Below are 18995 nucleotides of genomic sequence, written 5' to 3' on the forward strand. Positions count from 1 at the left end.
GAGCGGTCACATGACTCTGGATATAAACGTGCGGAAGGGGGAAGCACAGGGCTATACAGGCTACGGCTAATCTGTCTAAATGGGGTTAAGTAGCTTGAAAGGCTTTTGTACTAAATGTCCGTGAGTTTGGAAGGCCGTCCCGTCAGACAATCCAACCCTGAATCCATTATTCTGTGCTCGCCTGCTGCTACTGTACATGATGACCTTGGGAGGTCACTTGTGAAAAGCACACTTTAGCATAATTGTAAAAAGAAACTAAGTATGATCTGAATTTAATGTTTTCGGACACTTAATTGCATCTTAATTACAAAACGATTAAAATGTATGTTTACACTTTATTTTAAGGTGTCATTGTTATAGTGTAATTATATACCTAATTACTCAGTAATATTAATTAACAACATGTACTTACTATAGGGTTAGGGTTTGGTTGAGGGTTACTGGCATGTAATTATGCATAATTTACTGTTATTACTATGGTAAGTACATGTAACATATGGAACTGTAAATTAAAGTGTTACCAAATGTATTATAGTTTAAATGTATATTAAATGCAATGAGTTGAAGTTAAGAGTGACCCAGTAGGACTTAAGTAAATCTTTACATGTAATTGTATAATTACTCTTAAAGTATTTGAAATATGGCTAAAGTGTACTGACGAACAGTGACAATCATTCATGATAAACTAAAATATACTTTAATGCCAATTCTATTGAAAATTGTATGTCATTTATTTAAATTTATTTGTAACTACACACGATGAAGACGCTACAGTTAAAATTGTAATCTTTACATGTGCATTTAGTCAGCACATCAAAATAAGTGTACTATAGCATGACACAAAAAAAAAATTCAAACAATTATTTCAATGTAGAGTTTACATTTCTACAAAGTGACTTCTAAAAGTGTGTAAAGAAATCTGGGCATGAAAGTGTACCCTCAAGTGGCCTTTTGCTGTATTAATATTATATTATCTACAAGCACAGTTAAAAAGTTCACATTTAATACAATCAAGCACACTTATTTTCACAAGGGGTTCTTATCAAAAGAAGTTCAAATGTGTGACTGTGTGTCTTGATGTCTGAATCCACAGGGAGGAGTGAACACAGGTCTCCGTTACGGGGGGATTTACATCAAGAGTCTGGTACCTGGCGGAGTGGCCGAACAAGATGGCCGAATCCAGACAGGTACATGTGCATGTTACTGTTCTTACTGCCATTACAGAGGCTGAGGAAAGTGTCATGGATCTGCACTGAGATTTAGTTTAGTAAATGGATGCAAGAATGTGTCGGTTTGGTTGAGTCACTTGAATGATGATTGTGTGTGTGTGTGTGTGTGTGTGTGTGTGTGTGTGTGTGTGTGTGTGTGTGTGTGTGTGTGTGTGTGTGTGTGTGTGTGTGTGTGTGTGTGTGTGTGTGTGTGTGTGTGTGTGTGTGTGTGTGTGTGTGTGTGTGTGTGTGTGTGTGTGTGTGTCAGGAGACAGGCTGTTGGAAGTTGACGGCACCAGACTGCAGGGATTCACAGATCAGCAGGCGGCTGAATGTTTGGCAAGAGCAGGCGAGGTAAGCGCTCTCTCTCTCTCTCTCTCTCTCTCTCTCTCTCTCTCTCTCTCTCTCTCTCTCTCTCTCTCTCTCTCTCTCTCTCTCTCTCTCTCTCTCTCTCTCTCTCTCTCTCTCTCTCTCTCTCTCTCTCTCTCTCTCTCTCTCTCTCTCTCTCTCTCTCTCTCTCTCTCTCTCTCTCTCTCAGCTGTAATCACTGCTTCCTTCTAGGAATTCAGTAAACCCATCAGTAAATTTTCGACTTGATCAAAACTTTCACACATTCGACTACATGCCTTCTGTCATCTGGTTGATATTTCAAACTTTTATTAGCAAGTAAAATGCATTTTAAAATCATTGTTAAAACGTTCACCTCCAGCTCATGGTTCACGTGTCTTTTTGCTGTGAAATCTTTATTGAAGTAAATGTAAGAATAACTTTAATATTGTCTTGTATATTGCAAGATGAACACTTACTGGAATGAAGCAACTTTGGATTACTTGATTATACATACATTTATTATTATTTATTTTTTTAATCTTGTTACAATGTCCCAAATATGATCATCAGGCTTTTGAGGAAGGTTTATTTGTTCAACTCTCAATCATCATTGCATTGCATTATGTTTTTAAACTACAGATATATATATATATATATAGTGATGAGTCTGATGACTGATATTTATATGCATTTTATTGAAGTAATCTGATATGCGGTTATAAAGATCTCATTGACAAGCTATCAGGATTTAATCTTTTTGGTCATATATATTAATAAATGCACCAAATTGCATTTTTTTTTTTTTTTTTTTTTTTGGGCACCCTTTTTTCTCCTTTCGAGCTAAATTTCTCACTTTATCAAACTGTATGATCCATAAAACATGAAACACTATAAACTTTTTCTTTTTTTTCAAACCTATATACTATGTGCTATTTTTTTGTATGTAAAACATTGAAGAATATTTATGCAGCTTATTTCCATACAGTTTATGAATGGTGACAAAAAAAAGACCAAAAACTGAAGATTTTCACATTTCTAGTGCATGCATGGCTTCAGAAAGCTTGGGATATGGTACACAAATCATATGGACTGGTTTTATGATGGTTTTTGTAGCCTGACCTTCAGCTGAACTGATATTAGTGATAATAGTTTTGTGTGTGTGTGTGTGTGTGTGTGTGTGTGTGTGTGTGTGTAGGTGGTGAGTCTGGTGCTGGAGCGGGACGGAGGCTCTGTGATGAGGCGAGGCCCTATAAACCCTGTGTTACGGGACACACTCGCCGTCCGATCACCGAATCCCACAGGGATGAGGAACAGCTGTCCTGCCATCACCATGACCAGACCCTTCGGCGTCAAGCCCAGAGACTACAGCTTTGTGTCGGACGGTAATCAAAAGATGCATGTAAATGCACCACTTTAATGGTGTATAGTATATACAGTGATTCAGATTCTGTGCTGCTTTTGCAGTGCAACAACGACTACTTACCACATCATGTGTTTAAAAAGAAATCACCCTTTTAAAACATCTTACAATACTGAATATCACCAGAAGGATTTGTTAACCTTAATTTCTGAGCCCATTCAATTGACAATTCTTATATTTGTATGGAATATTGCAGAATTTATCATAAATGGTTTATACATGCACATTAAAATTAATGTACCTTTATAATATGGAATCAGAATAACTCCCTCTTGCAGCATCTCCTCTATTCTCTGATGACGTGGGCGGGGCAACCTGTCACTCACATGAGATCCACCAATAGAAAACCAGGTCCCACTTTATATTAAGTGGCGTTAAGTACTATGTACTTACACAAAAAAAATAAGTACAATGTACTTATTGTGTTCATGTTGTATTGTAAAACACTTTTGCTGCTATTGAGGTGTGATACGGGTAAGGTTAGGGACAGGTGTGGTGGATTGGGTAGGTTTAAGGTGTAAGGGAAGGGTCAACTGTGTAATTACAAATGTAATTACATAAATTAATTACAGCTGTAATTACATGCAGGAATTTTTCAAATGTAAGTACAATGTAAAAACATGTAGTTACACAATAAGTACATTGTATCAAATGATTAATTTCAATGTAAGTACATGTAAGTACATAGTACTTAAAGCCACTTAATATAAAGTGGGACCAAAAACCACAACCATCCAATCAAGCCCCGCCCTACATTTGTTGCTTCAAAAAGCCGTTTCACTCAGATATACGTCACAATAGACCAATTTCGAGCCGACGTCACAGTTACGTCACGGCGTTAGCTGGTAGCAAAACAAAGGGAAAACTGGAGGTGGCCAATACAAACCAGCACAGATTCGGCTACATAATAAGGAGCTTAAATTATTATTATTGTTATTAAATGTCATCTTGTTGTGTTTTTGGGTGCAAGAATCAACGGAGTACAGGCTCCAATTGGAAATTTTATCGCATAATGTTTTCTAAATTATTGTGATTATTTGTGAATCATCTATGATTGTATACATAGTTTTGATTGATTGTGACTAGACTTTTTTAAGAACCTGGTAAGAAAGTGTAATCAAATACATAGTTAAAAAATGAATATGCTGTATCTGGAATTTTTATTTCTAGAAAATATTCACATCATTAAAATTGCACCGTAATGTCACTCTTTACATTGTCGTCTTCTGTCTGGCCGTGGCGCTGGCTAGGCAGAACTGCGAATCGTAGGCTACCACACAAGTCTTGTACGTGACCATTTAGTACAATTATAGGCATCTAGAGATTTATATACCATCAGTTTCTCTTTACGCTCAGTTTCTCTAACAGGTAGGTGTAGAAGTCAGGCCACTCAACCGGAGGTAGCGTTGAAGTTAATCCTGTCAGATCGTCCATCCATTGAATGAGCGTGTATGCCGGGTCAGCCAATCTGGGATGTCTGTTAAAATTAAGTTTTGCAAATAACAATCGCGGTCCTGGACAGTGAGTGACCTTGCACATTAAGATAAAATCAGATTTTCTCCAGTCATTGTTAAAAAACAAGCTAACAAAACTTGCAAACTAACGTTAGTGAAGCGGCCAGAGGGATCGTTCTGCCTCCACATAAGCTCCGCCCACAAGAAAACGTCACCATGTTTAACAACTGAAAAGGGGTCTATAGGAAAAACTATCTGTTTCATAACAGTTTTTACTCTTTCCCCGCCAGCATAAAAAAAAAGTTGGCAGCCACCACCAGCATTTTTTATCATTTTCTCAAAAGTTTCATGACCCTCAGAATATTTTGTTGTATGAATATCTGAACATGCAAAATATCAAAAGAAAGAACAGAGCCTCTGCTTTTTTCTTTTTTTTATTCTAGCTTAATGGATTCCTTTTGTTATCAACACTTGAATGTGAAGTTTCATTAAAAAAAGCAACATTGAGCAAAAAGCTGAGAAAATCACGTTTTTGTCAAAGGATGATGATCAGAACACAGATGGAGTAGATCGAGTCCATCAACACACTCAAAGCTTCACAGTCCTGTCGCTCGTCCTGGGTCGACAGTTCATTCAGTAACAGGCAGTTTTCATTTATATGCTGTTAAATGTTGACGATCGGGTTATTTTACATATACATATGATTACATATGATATCGCTTGTTTCTGCTTTTCTTCGACTGTGTTTTGATCCTGAGATTCTGTTCTCTTTCAGAAGATGTGTAATAGCGCCCCCTACCTTAAAACAGTGAAAACACGGAAAGCCGGAAAATTCCGTCAATGGCGGGGAAAGAGTTAAAATCTTGGAATCATTGAGAAACCTTGAAATGTCTTAAGGATTGTATTCGCTTAAACACACAGATGCCCTGTCCACCGCGCTTCAGGATTACACAAACACAGGTAAAGTGACGTCACCTCCACAAGGCTGGCTTAAATGTGTCTAATTCTGTCCCCAGAGAACATTCAGGAGGTGAAACTTAAGAAGACCCTGAACGGTCTGGGCTTCAGCTTCTTCATCTCAGAGCTGGACACGTCCCTCGACTGTGGCTCCATCGTGCGGATCAGAACGCTGTTCCCAGGTCAGCCTGCCGAGGAAAGTGGCCAGATTCAGGAGGGAGACGTCATTCTGTCGATTAACGGGCAGCCGCTGAAGGGCTTGTCCTATCAGGTAACAAGAGCTTGTCTTTAACCATTACAGACATGATGGGAATATTAACGTAAACCATGTGAAGGGCCAGGATTTGTTGATCATATTCCAATTATTCCTTCCTGGGCAATCAAAGTGATGTCAGCCAAGACCATATTTACTATTAAACTGATATTTGGCCTGTGAACTCTGACCCTACAGCAAGTGTTGCAGTGTTTGAGGATTTCTCCTTCAGAGGTGCAGCTGGTTCTCTGCCGTCCTGCTCGAGGTATGGAGAGAACGCACAACACCCACTATACACTTCATCTGATCTTTTTTATTTCATTTTATATGTTTAGTGATAATTATATAGGCAAGGCAAGTTTATTTATATAGCACATTTCATACACAATGGCAATTCAAAGTGCTTTACATAGAAGAAATTAAAATAATAAAAAGAAATAATAATAATTAAAACAGTTTAGAAAAATAAAAAATAAAATACAGTACAGTACAAACGAACATTGGCACAGTGCTCATTCAGTAAATGCATAGTTAAACAGATGTGTTTTGAGTCTGGATTTGAAAGTGACTACAGTAGGAGCACGTCTGATCTTCTCTGGAAGCTGGTTCCAGCTGCGGCTGGCATAATAGCTAAAAGCGGACTCGCCATGCTTAGAGTGAACCCTTGGTATTTCTAGCTGATATGATCCTAATGATCTGAGTGATCTGTTGGGTTTATATTCAGTGAGCATATCTGCAATGTATTGAGGTCCTTGGCCATTGAACGATTTATATACCAGTAATAATACTTTAAAATCAATCCTAAATTTAACTGGGAGCCAGTGTAAAGACCTGAGGACTGGTGTGATATGTTCATATTTTCTGGTTCTGCTCAGAATCCTGGCGGCAGCGTTCTGTATGAGCTGACACTGTCTTATGGTCTTTTTGGGAAGGCCAGTGAGGAGTCCATTACAGTAATCCACCCTGCTGGTGATGAAAGCATGCACAAGTTTCTCTAAGTCTTGACTGGAAACAAAGCATCTAATTCTTGCAATATTTTTCAGATGATAGTATGCTGATTTTGTTATTGCTTTGACATGACTACTGAAACTAAGGTCTGACTCTAGTGTCACACCAAGATTCCTGACTTGATTTTTAGTTGTTTGACCCCTAGAGTGAAGGTATGCGTTCACCTTGAGAACTTCGTCTTTGTTTCCAAATGCAATGACTTCAGTTTTGTCTTTGTTTAACTGAAAAGAGTTTTGACACATCCAACTGTTGACTTCGTCAATGCATTGGCACAGGGAGTCAATGGGGCTGTAATCGTTAGGCGATAGGGCTAAGTAGAGCTGTGTGTCGTCTGCATAGCTGTGGTAAGCAATTTGGTTCTTTCTCATTATTTGGCTCATTGGGAGCATATACAGGTTGAACAGGAGTGGCGCAAGAATTGAGCCTTGAGGGACTCCGCATGTCATGGATGTCCACTCAGACTTATGGTCTCCTATACTCACATAATAACCTCTCCCATCTAAGTATGACCTGAACCATTTTAGGACTATCCCAGAAAGCCCCACCCAGTTTTCCAGCCTGTCAATAAGTATGTTATGATCGACAGTGTCAAATGCAGCACTGAGGTCGAGTAGTACCAGCACTGATAGTTTGCCTGAATCAGTATTTAAGCGAATATCGTTTATTATCTTTATGAGCGCTGTCTCTGTGCTGTGGTGCGGTCGGAAACCAGATTGAAAATTGTCAAAGTATCCATTCAAGCATAAGAATTTGTTCAGCTGATTGAAGACAACTTTTTCAATGATCTTGCCTATGAAAGGAAGATTTGAGATCGGCCTATAGTTGCTTAATATGGTCTTATCCAGATTGCTCTTTTTCAGGAGGGGCTTGACAACTGCAGTTTTCAGGGAGTATGGAAAACTCCCAGAGAGAAGTGAGGCATTTACCACTTCTAGAAGATCTGCTTCTAAACTGTTTAACACACTTTTGAAAAATGATGTGGGAAGTGTGTCAAGAGCGCAGGTTGATGTTTTAAGGTGCTGTACGGTTTCTTCCAAAATGTTGCCATCAATTTCTTTGAAGTCAGACATAGTAACTACTTTCTCAGGCGGTTTGATCTGTCTGACCCCAGTGCAACTCAAGGATGTGCTGATCACCTTTCTGATATTATTGATTTTCTCAGAAAAGAAAGAAGCAAACTCATTGCACTTGTTCTCTGAGAGCATTTCACTGGGAATCTGGCTTGGGGGGTTTGTCAGTCTCTCTACAGTAGCAAAAAGAGTGCGTGTGTTGTTTAAATTACTGTTTATAATATTTGAGAAGAAAGCTAGTCTAGCTTTGCCTAGTTCCATATTGAAAGCATGAAGGCTGTCTTTGTAGATGTTATAATGGACTACAATTTTTGTCTTCCGCCACATGCGCTCTGCTTTTCTGCGTTGTCTTTTCATATTTTGCACTGCTGTTGAGTTTCTCCAAGGTGCTTTTTGTCTGCCACTCTTCTTCCTGACTTTGACAGGAGCAATATCATCAATTATACCTTTAACTTTTGAGTTTAAAGAATCAAGGAGAAAATCAACAGAGTCAGCAGATATGCTTGGTGTTAAGGATATAGCCTTCATAAATAGTACACTAGTGTTCTCATTTAAGCATCTCTTCTTGACAGACACAGATCTAGCTTCAGTGGCAGGAGAGATCAATATATCAAAGAAAATACAGAAATGATCAGACAGCGCTACATCCTTAATAACAATCGATGAAATGTTTAGACCCTTACTGATAAGTAAATCTAGAGTGTGTCCACGATTGTGTGTGGGTCCATGTACATGCTGAGTCAGATCAAAAGTTTTTAAAACAGTTTTGATTTCTTTTGCCATATTGTTCTCTTCACTATCTATGTGGATGTTAAAATCTCCACACACACACACACTCTCTCACTCTACAGGTCAAAAGTTTGGAATCAAATTTTAAATATGAAATAAATTGTAATGTTTTTTTAAAGAAGTTTATAATAAAGAAGTTTTATAATATTATTATAAAATAACTTTTTCTATTGTAATAAATGTTAAAATGTCATTTATTCCTGTGATGAAAAGCTGAATTTTCAGCATCATTACTTCAGTCTTCAGTGTCACATGATCCTTCGGAAATCATTCAATCAGGGTTCCCACGGGTCCTTGAAATCCTTGAAAGTTTGTGAATTTTTTTAAACAAAAAGAAAAAAAGTCAAGGCCCTGGAAAGTTTTTGAAAATAAACATACATAGATACAGGTCATTGAAAGTGCTTGAATTTATTTTGCGCAAGAAGTTTTCTGGAAAGAAATCTGTATTATTCCACTAATGTGTTATTTCGCCAACACTCGGTGGCCTATGCATACTAGCTTGCTTGATTTACGTTAGTTACGCACATTTACACGTTACGTTAAGTGGAAAATAGGCTGGTTACATGAGACTAAGCTCTTTTAAAAAAAAATCCATGCAAAAGTTAATATTAGATAATTTTAAAATACAGTGTAGGATGTACTGAATATTATTCAGTTTTATGCAAAACAGAAATACGACGAATAGAATCAGATCTCTGTCATGAAAAAGCATATTTGTGTTTGACACATAAAAACTGTAACAATGTAACCACGATGTAACCTTGCTCTCACTTGAAATGTGTCCCCACATTAAGTCCTTGAATTTGAGGGTATTGGACCTGGAAAGTCCTTGAAAGGTCCTTGAATTTGAAGTTAACCAAGGTGTGGGAACCCTGTATATTTATCATGATGATTTGATGCTCAAGAAACATTTCTGATTATTATCAGTGTTGAAACAGTTTGAGGTAAGATTTATTTTCTTAAAAGAAACTCATACTTTTATTCAGCAAGGACACATTCAATTTGATCACTGAAGACTGGAGTAATGATGCTGGAAATTCAGCTTTGCTTTACGGGAATAAATGACATTTTAAAATCTATTCAAATAGAGAACAGTTATTTCACAATATTACGGTTTTACTGTGTTTTTGATCAAATAAATGCAGCATTGGAGAGCAGAAGAGACTTCTTTTTAAAAATATTAAAAATCCTGATGATTCCAAACTTTTGAGCGGTAGTGAGCCTATGCAATGTCATATTTATGTATTTTTAATAAAATATTCAGAGTGAAGTCAACATCACTGAGTTGTGTTTACAGTAACTTGGTATCATGTTTTATGTTGTTAAGGAACACTTCCACCTATATCCGAGAAAATAGGCCAACTGACCTGCAGCTGATCCATGAACGATATGAAGGTCTTCTCCTGGGAAGATCAAAGAGGAATCCTGGAGCATTATGGGAGAGGATGGATCCTTCAGAGGGTTAGAAAGTTCAAAACAGAGTGGAGCTGGACTGATTTTCCTTTAAGGAAGTTAATGATACGCACGAGTAGATGTAAAAGTAGAGTTTTTCTACACAGCCAAATTGATTTCTGTGACTTTACTGAAATTCTTTGACAGGGAAAATCGGGTAACTAGTTCTTGCACTTCAATTTCCTCTACCTCTTTTTTGTTGAATTTTTTGTACGTTAAAATCGCAGTGCAGACATACACACACACACATACACACACACACATACACACACACACGTTCTTAATGCATTCTAGGGATAATCCTGAACTTGTGAAAGCAAGGTCAACATGTGAAGGATCTCTTAATCTAATCACTCCTTGACCAAACATGTTTTAGAGCGCCAGCCAGACTTTAATATCAGAATTACCACAGCACTTTTAGAGAGCAACTAGAAGAGTGTCTTTTATTTGACTAAAAGAACATTTGTTTGTGTCTCAAGGTCCTGTCAAATACAGAAAGGAAGCAGACTGAGTGTTTGAAATCCTACAATGATGCCGATCCTGCTCCTGCTCCTTTACTTGACTGGATGAAAAGGCAAGTGTCAGTAAGCCCTTTTTATTAATGATTCGTGTCCATCATCATGCCGTCATACTGCCAGTTTGAATACAAACTAATTGAATGATGCTTAAAAAATCCCTTCTGTAGAATAACAGATTTCCAAGCAGAATCTGCAGAAAACGTGAAAAAACATTTTTCAAATAGAAATGTTTTATTTCAAATTACAAATTAGACCTATGTAAGAAGGAATATAACCTTCGTACAAAGTCCTGTAAAATTAAACGAATAAATGGGCCTAATAATATAAATAACAATTATATAAACAAAAATATAGCCTACATACATTTTTTAAAAGTAAATTTATTAGGCCAGAATTTTGATAAGTGAACTTTTGCGCAACGCGCACGATTAAAATTTAAATGGGCTTATCCTATATCCATTGTACACACAAACTGCTGTAAAATAAAACGAATAAATGGGCCTAATAATATAAATAAAATTTATATAAACAAAAATATAAAAAAAATACATAAACGTTTTCTAGGCTAAATTAACTATTAGGCCAACATTCTTATAACTGAACTTTTGCGCAGTGCGCAGGATTAAGATTTAAATGGGCTTGTATCAAATTGTTTGAATATTACGCTATATTTAATTTACACTTTGTTACAAGTTACCGTATTCAATTTGCTAACCTTTTGCTTTCTTCCCAGCGTGTTCACATCACACTGCATGTTTAAGAGAGATGTGTCTTTTTAGATTCCAAAATGACTGAATTACTGACTGAATTCAGTTACTGACTGAAACGATGTCTCCACATTCGTTTTCTTCTACCACATTATAGTTAGTTTTATATTATAGTAGGCTACACATGTATGACTTCTTATTTTCCTTTTTGAAGTAGCCTACTTTTTTAACTCCATTATTGAGCCGAGTTTTGACTGAAAATAGCATCCATCTTGCAGTCATCAACAGTAGACTGAGTCCGGCTTGACTGAGCATGCTTCAGAATCGTGGTGATTGGAGCGGGAAACAGGGCGACGCTCCGTCCTTTTAAAAATGCCGCTCTGCGCTCTGTCCAAGATCCGCTCGCTCCCGCTCCACTCCGCTCACATGCTCTAGGCCTACACTTTATTGGCTGAATAACTGGCGCGAAGATGACACACGAGCTCAGTCTGCAGGTAGAGATGGAGGCAGCAAGAGAAAAGGTGAAGACTGGGGAGTGGAAGCTACTTTTAAAAAATGCGGGTCAGGAAGCGGGTCGGGTACAATATTTTCTTCTTTTTTTTTGCAGTCCGAGTTGCGGGCGGGTTAGTTGAAAACGTCGGTCGGGTGCGGGTTGTTTATACATTGACCCGCGCATCACTGACTACTGACTAACTCAACCAGGCCCCGCCCCTTTATTCTGGTATGAATTATTTAAATGAGGAATATTGTGACGTGTTCATTCCCGGAAGAAACTCAAGACTACACTGGAGGCGTTTCAGCAGTTCAGAAACACTGACACTGATATAGAGAAGAACTTTGTGCTTTGAAACTTTGCAGATTTTTGAGGCTCAAACAGCAACATTACACACTAAAGAAAGATGAACATGTAAATAAGCATAAAATGACCACTTTAATATATGTTTGTCTTAAGGTAAAAGAATGCAAAAAAGTTGAAATGACTGAATATACTGCCTGATAAATGAACTTTAGGTAACTCAGTCTTTTTTATTTGCCAACAGCTCGAAGCTCAGTTCCTGCATTTCCAGAGGATTTCCACAAGGTGGCGTTACAGCTTCAGAAACAAATCATGTGACCCAAACTCTAAATTGTTTGACTAATTTTTGTCTCTAAGAATGAGTTGTTTGTCTTTTTTTGTTCTTTATTTCATTACTACGTAATTAATTCAGTATTAACTCTTAAACTATTATACTGAGCACACTTCACGCCACTTTCAGCTTGAAATCTTTCAATAGAAACTCTTTTAAAATGTCTTTCTGTAGCATTGACACTTACACTTACACTTGACACTGTTGCTAGAAAAGTGTGTAAAACTCTGAGCATCAAACAGTGCTGAAGGCAGCTACACATTTACCTCAACTGCAACAAAAAAGTTATTATTTTTGGTGCCTTGCAGTCACAAGAAGATATTACAACTTTTACAAATTTCAGATATGCCTGATAACTGAATTATGTAATGTACGTATTAAATCTTCAGCCTTATCCTTAAGTTTGCAATAAAGATTAAAGATGTTTATAAATGTAAACTTTATTCTTTTTTTTCAAATAGATAGATGAATTGATATGTTTCTCCAAGGGTTTCACCTCGTCTTTATGCTGGCTGATCAACACACACTCAACACACTGTTATGACTAGACAGCGATCAATAATATCTCTGAGCTTCTCAGTTCCTCAGCTTCCCGAGGAGAAACATCTGCAGAATCCATTAAAGCACCTGCGGGATCTCAGCTTACTTTTACAGAGCCGCTCTTGTCCTGAATTATGTGTCCATCCCGTCAGAAAACACACACACACACACACGGTCGCTGACATCACGACTGGGAAACCTTTCACTCAATCTGTCATTAAAACTCAGTTCTTTCCAGAGTTATGGTAAGGGTTACTCTACACCCGTGTCAATGACTAATTACTTATTAAAATTAATTCATAATAATCCACAGCTGTTGAATGTGAGAAGTTCACAGAAAACAAAAGTGATCATGTGGCTTCATAATTACCCATCATGCCCTGCAGGAAAGTAGTTGCTGTGTCTGTCAAACGCTCAGACAAACGCAGCTTCTGTTCACACTCAGAGAAGCCTGTTAGTGTTGGTTTTCTCGTTTGTCGGGTTGTGGATTCGTGGAATATCTGAGATGTGATGTATAATCATCTGGTAATAGTGTGAATTAGCCATAAGATGTAACAGTGAAGCGCCCCCAGCTGGTGAATGTGGGAACTTACAACAACAACTACAACACTCCTCACTGGGCTTTTGACCATGAGAAATTTGGAGACGCCATAACAATTTGTTTTATTTAAATATTATTATGAATTTACAAAATATGTGTTTTTAAATGTAAAATATATTGATCATTTCTACTTTAATTTTTATCATAAATATGGGTATATACATACAATACCAGTCAAAAGTTAGGAAACATTACTATTTTTTTATGTTTTGAACGAAGTCTCTAATGTTCATCAAGGCTGCATTTATTTGATCAATAATACAGAAAAAACTAATACTGTGAAATAATTTTACAATTTAAAATAATGGTTTTCTATTTTAATATACTTTAAAATATAATATATTTATGTGATCAACCTATCATAAACATAGCACACTCTCACATTTCTATAATTCACATCCGTTATTTGCAAAATCGGGCTTAATAAATCCTGTAGTGTGAACTAGGCTTTGGCAGCAGCTTCGACCTTCGACCTTGACGGGTTCTGTGACGTCACATGCGCGCCAGTTCTGTTCATGATGTCACAGGCGGGTAATAGTGCAAAGTAAACACACAGACAGTTAACAGACAAATACAGTAAAGTTAATTAAATTCAGTTTACAAACGGATTATCTAGATATAAAAACAATAGGCGACACGGAGGAAATGTTAAATTGGGCCAGCGCTGCTGTGTTAAATGCGGCAAACGCCACACACAGCCCAGACGAGCCTGTGGGGAACATGACAGGTAAGTTAAGTTAACATTAATACAAATCAAAACTCACTTGCAGAAATAACAGTCCCAGCTGCACGATTAATCGTTAAAAGATTGCGATCTCGATTCAACTCCCCCACGCGATCTTAATCCTGCATTTCTAGATTCTGCCAATGATATTAAACGGTCTAACGCGTTAACGGATCGCACTAGATTCGGTTGGCCAGTAACGCATGTGATTCGCGGATTAACTGCTAAATTTAACCATCATAGAGTGAAAGTTCATAATTTGGACATGTATTGACTTGCCAATTTACACCATACTGTCTATGATTTACACAAACAATTTTAATCGTGGAAGAAGAGCCAAAACCGGGACACACACACACACACAGAGAGAGAGAGAGGCGCTCCAACGGACACATAAAGACAAAATTGTCAAAATACCGGTCTAAATGACCGTCTCGACAAGCATTCTCTCGTTTATGTATGTGAACATCTGAGAAAGAAACGATATTTGTCAGTTTTTTTCGGTCTTTGCAGTCTTAAAGTGACAGCACACACTTAATATTGCTGTTTTCTGTGTCATTGCTATCAATAAAACAATAAAATACAGCTTTAACAAAGATTAAACTATATTTAATTTATACAGTGACAAATAGTGTTATTTTACATTTAAGTTTAATTATTCATTTCTGTAGGCTATCTGAATATACTGTTAGACTTTGTAAACTTTGTTATTTAGTATCTCTGCTTGTAATTTGTGTATTTGTTCTTATTTTAGACTGTTCACTTGTTTTAAATAATGTGTGAACTTTATCAGTTAGGCTAGTAGTTTTTAATGTAGTAGCAGAGAATGTCTAATAGGAAGAGAATTGGCACTCTCTGGTTACTTCCGGTTTCTGGACTGGCTGCAGTAACACGTCTCTGTCCATGCGGGGGCGCTCGCAGGCGAGTGCAGAATGAATGGAGGTCTATGGCGCTATACGCCTCAAAATCCACTTTTCTCAGGATATAATTTTTTGTCTAGTAATTTGAATGTTGTATTCGAAAGGAGATGCAAAGAAATGACACATTGCTGGGTGTTAGATTTTTTAGAGTCACTTATTTGCTTTAAAAAGTCTTTTAAAATGTCAATGACGTCATACACATCGTACGACCAGAGATACTGCTTTACGGCAATCCTTCAGTCACTCTGGTGCTTTCACGCTCTGCACTTTCTTTTCACTCGAGGCATCGACAACACAGCTGACACAGGTAAACACACGTGCTAGAATAGAAGAGTTTTTGTTTTGTTTGTTTCTGGTCCCGCTTCGGATGCCACGATGCCATCAAGCGGTATCTCTGGTCGTAATCAGTCCTTCACTGACCAATCAGCGTTCATTAGCAGAATGCTAGCGTGTTATGAGCAACAACAACTCAACCTGTAAGAAATCGAAAGGACATAAGTACTCGTTCATTCAATTTTCGACCTATAACCCATGTTGAACTTGCAAAACCTACAATCAAATCTGAGATTTCTCAACGGCAATCGGGTAAAAGAGACACATTTAGCCGTCTAGCTCCATAGACTCGCATTCATTCTGCACTCGCCCGCGATCACCTCCAGTGGAATTCTAATGGAACTGCAACCAAGATCGATACAATGGGGCTAATAGGAAGTGCCAAGGCTCTCCGTAGACGGGCTCTGGTAGTAGCTATCGAAAAACTTCAACTGAGCTTTAAGTAATAAATGAAACAAAGTTATTATAAACTTATCTCAATTAAACACTTGTCTTAAACTACAGTATGAGATGGTTAAACACAAAACTGCTCAATCACAAAGTACCAGCGGCCAGACGAAACAAACGTCTATAAAAGCAACGCTATTCAACGCAACACCACCATACCCACAAATGTTGATAGTGTTTCTTGCTAAGAATCTTGAATAGGTCTAGCCTGGTGTAATGCCATTGAATGTTGTCAATGTTTAATTGTCATTTTTTATTTATTTAAATATTACATTCTTTTTGTTTACTGCATTTATTTAAATTTGACTGAAGCAAAAAGTATTATGTCTTATTTTGTTTCTATCCTGTTTGTTTTTTTTAGTTCTCTTCATTAATGGTTGAATTCTGTCCTGCTTTATGTATCCCTTATGAATTATTATTATTTTTTTAAACCGTGTACCACAAATTGGAAGTATAACCACAGTTTAGCCATGGTTTTACTAAAGTATCTTGAATTACATTTAAGCATATAGTTACAACAAACATCTAAAAAATAACAACAGAAAGACAAGTTACCATTTAATGATACAGACTTTTACATACAGAAGTTACATTAATCTTAAAGAAAATATAAACTTAATAGATAAAAGGTCCCCTTTAACAAAAAAAGAAAAGAAAGAAATACTAGTCCCATACATACAACATTTCACGAAAGAGAAAACGGGTTGGAATCAAGGACAAATAAATGGAGAAAGTATTGGTTTGAGTAGAGACATTTGTAACCAACAAAGGGCTATAACTCTAATATAATTAGCTCAAAGTGAATTATTCTCTGATTATTTCTCCTGTGTTTTCAGGCTCTTCTCTGATCATCCCTCTGGCTCTTCCGGTTCTGATCACCGCTGCTGGACTCTTATGACGGTTTCTCTGTAAGAAGCGTCAGTCTGGAGGTAAAACTCTTTAAATACTTTAGATGGAGAAACTCCATTTATTTTATTGTCTATTATTTTAATACTATAATAGTATTGTCTAGGGCTGGGCAAAAAAATTGATTTTTCGATTAATCGTTTTTTAAAATGTGGTCTGGTGTAAAATGATTTGCAAGCATGAAAGCATGGACTATCGTGGGGAAACCCCGCGAGGGAATCCCCGCATCAATGCTTTGGAAATATTCCATGTTCCTTAATACACCCAAGAACAGAACACCACAATCGCTTAGACGCCATTCTTCTCCAGCGTATCAATGCACTATGATGACAGACAGCTTGCTCACGAGCGAGGGCGGGTCTGTGTTGAAACGCTGCTGTCAATCACAATCGTGGGAGGGGCGTCCGATCTTGTGACGTCACAAGATCGAACGGCTTGATTTCAGAGAGGGTCAAACATATAAGGAGATTAAAAAAAAAAACACTGGATGGATTTTTAGCATTTTATGATGGTTGTGTACAGGCACTGCCAACACACATTTCAGTACAATCAACTTGTAAAAGTGCATGTACCATTATATGACCCCTTTAAATACATACACACATAAAAACAGATAAGAGGAATAAAATGGACTAAAATGACTTAAGACAACATGTAAACCTATTAAAACTCTAATATACATAAAATCATTATAATATATAGAGTGGTTAAAACATGTGTCATGTGTGACAGTGTCACAGCGCTGCTCTGCACATTTTGTATGTCTCCCTTATTTAACACACCTGAACCAGATCATCAGCTCATTAGGAGAAACTCCATGAACTGAACTGAGTGTGTCAGATAAGAGAGACATACAAAATGTGCAGAGCAACGGGTCCCAAGGACTGGAGTTGAGAACCACTGCAATAAAGATATTTATTTTGTTAAGGAAAAATGACAAATGTTTGAATGATCTACCTCAGATTTGTGAAATGTTCACCTGTTTGGCAAGTGTTTGTCTTGATATGTTCTGACAATACAACTTTAACTTAGGAGCAAACATCTGCCTTTAAACTTAAAAATCTGCCTTTATCGTGATAATTATCGATATCGACTGATATAAAAAAAATTTGCGTGATTTTTTTTTTTTCCCATATCGCCCAGCCCTAATGTGAAGCAATTTGTACAAATAGAGACATTTTTGTGAACACAAATGTTTTCCTTTGTATTAGTGTATCATAATTTGCGCATGCAACAAAGAAGATGTGCATGTGTGGATCAGGTGACACGCGTGCATTCATTGACGTCTTTTCTGAGTCGATCTCATTTGATTCATTTGGATTTTGAGACTTTCTTTTCACGGTTTTTAAGCATTTCACAACCCACACACAAACAACTACAAATGAATAGGCCTGGTGCTAATTATTAATGTGTGCACAACTACCCATCTATTTGACAAATTCACAAATGCGCGCGAGCTGTCTCACCTATGTCTGCCTGCTGCAGCAAATGCGTTTTACACTTTTAAACTTACGCAACACGAGAGTACTCTCGTAAGAGAACCCCGGGCCTGTACCAATTATTGCACCATGCTGTCGCTAAACTTAAAGGGATAGTTCACTTTGAAATTAAATGTTGGTATGTTTTAGCTTACCTCAAGGGCATCCAAGATGTAGGTGTCTTTTTTTCTGCAGTAGTTTCAATTTTGATATTTTTAGGTCAAACCGTTCTTGTCTCTCAGTCAGATAATGCAGGTCTGTGGTCACTGTCTCAAAGAGCATGCACATCGTCCAAATTAAACAATTCCCCGTAAGTACACATTGATGGCCTAAGACACGAAACGAGCGGTTTGTGTGAGAAAACGAACAGTATTCATATCGTTTTTACCTTTTGCACACAGCCACGTCCAAGTGATCTGAGGGCGCGCGCGCTTCCTGTTATGTTACGTGTACGCAGACTGGTGCATAGATATATACACTAGATGCCGCCTTGGCTACGGCAGTTCATTGGAACGAATGCCGTAGCCAAGGCGACATCTAGTGTATATATCTATGCACCAGTCTGTGCACACGTCACACACCAGGAAGCGCGCACACTCATAACAAGAGGTAAAAACAATATAAATACTGTTCGTTTTCTCATACAAACCGCTCGTTTCGTGTCTTAGGCCATCAATGTGTACTTACGATGGGGAATTGTTTCATTTGGACGAAGCTAAAACATACCAAAATTTAATTTCAAAGTGAACTATC

The 18995-nt window shown here is 37.5% G+C and overlaps 2 protein-coding genes across 5 annotated transcripts in view; both read left to right on the forward strand.

Moving 5' to 3' along the window:
* The window catches only part of frmpd2 (FERM and PDZ domain containing 2), a 43590-nt gene extending 30862 nt beyond the window's left edge, over positions 1–12728 (forward strand). For 3 of the 4 annotated variants that reach the window (XM_079851976.1, XM_079851975.1, XM_079851978.1), the window contains 8 exons: positions 1094–1187; positions 1477–1562; positions 2734–2920; positions 5429–5640; positions 5821–5887; positions 9817–9950; positions 10421–10515; positions 12207–12728. In XM_079851976.1, the coding sequence (XP_079708102.1) occupies positions 1094–1187; positions 1477–1562; positions 2734–2920; positions 5429–5640; positions 5821–5887; positions 9817–9866 (696 nt within the window). In that variant the 3' untranslated portion in view covers positions 9867–9950; positions 10421–10515; positions 12207–12728. Of the gene's footprint in view, positions 1–1093; positions 1188–1476; positions 1563–2733; positions 2921–5428; positions 5641–5820; positions 5888–9816; positions 9951–10420; positions 10526–12206 lie in introns of all 4 variants that reach the window. The other variant, XM_079851977.1, reaches the window with a different exon arrangement.
* A 1211-nt stretch (positions 12729–13939) lies between these two features.
* LOC307147312 (uncharacterized protein) overlaps positions 13940–18995 on the forward strand; it is a 53299-nt gene continuing 48243 nt past the window's right edge. Inside the window, exons 1-2 of the mRNA XM_079851990.1 lie at positions 13940–14161; positions 16695–16787. The gene's annotated coding sequence lies outside the window, so the exon portion shown is untranslated. The remainder of the gene's footprint in view (positions 14162–16694; positions 16788–18995) is intronic.

This window comes from Squalius cephalus (assembly GCF_949319135.1).
Source record: "Squalius cephalus genome assembly, chromosome: 19".
NCBI lineage: Eukaryota > Metazoa > Chordata > Actinopteri > Cypriniformes > Leuciscidae > Squalius > Squalius cephalus.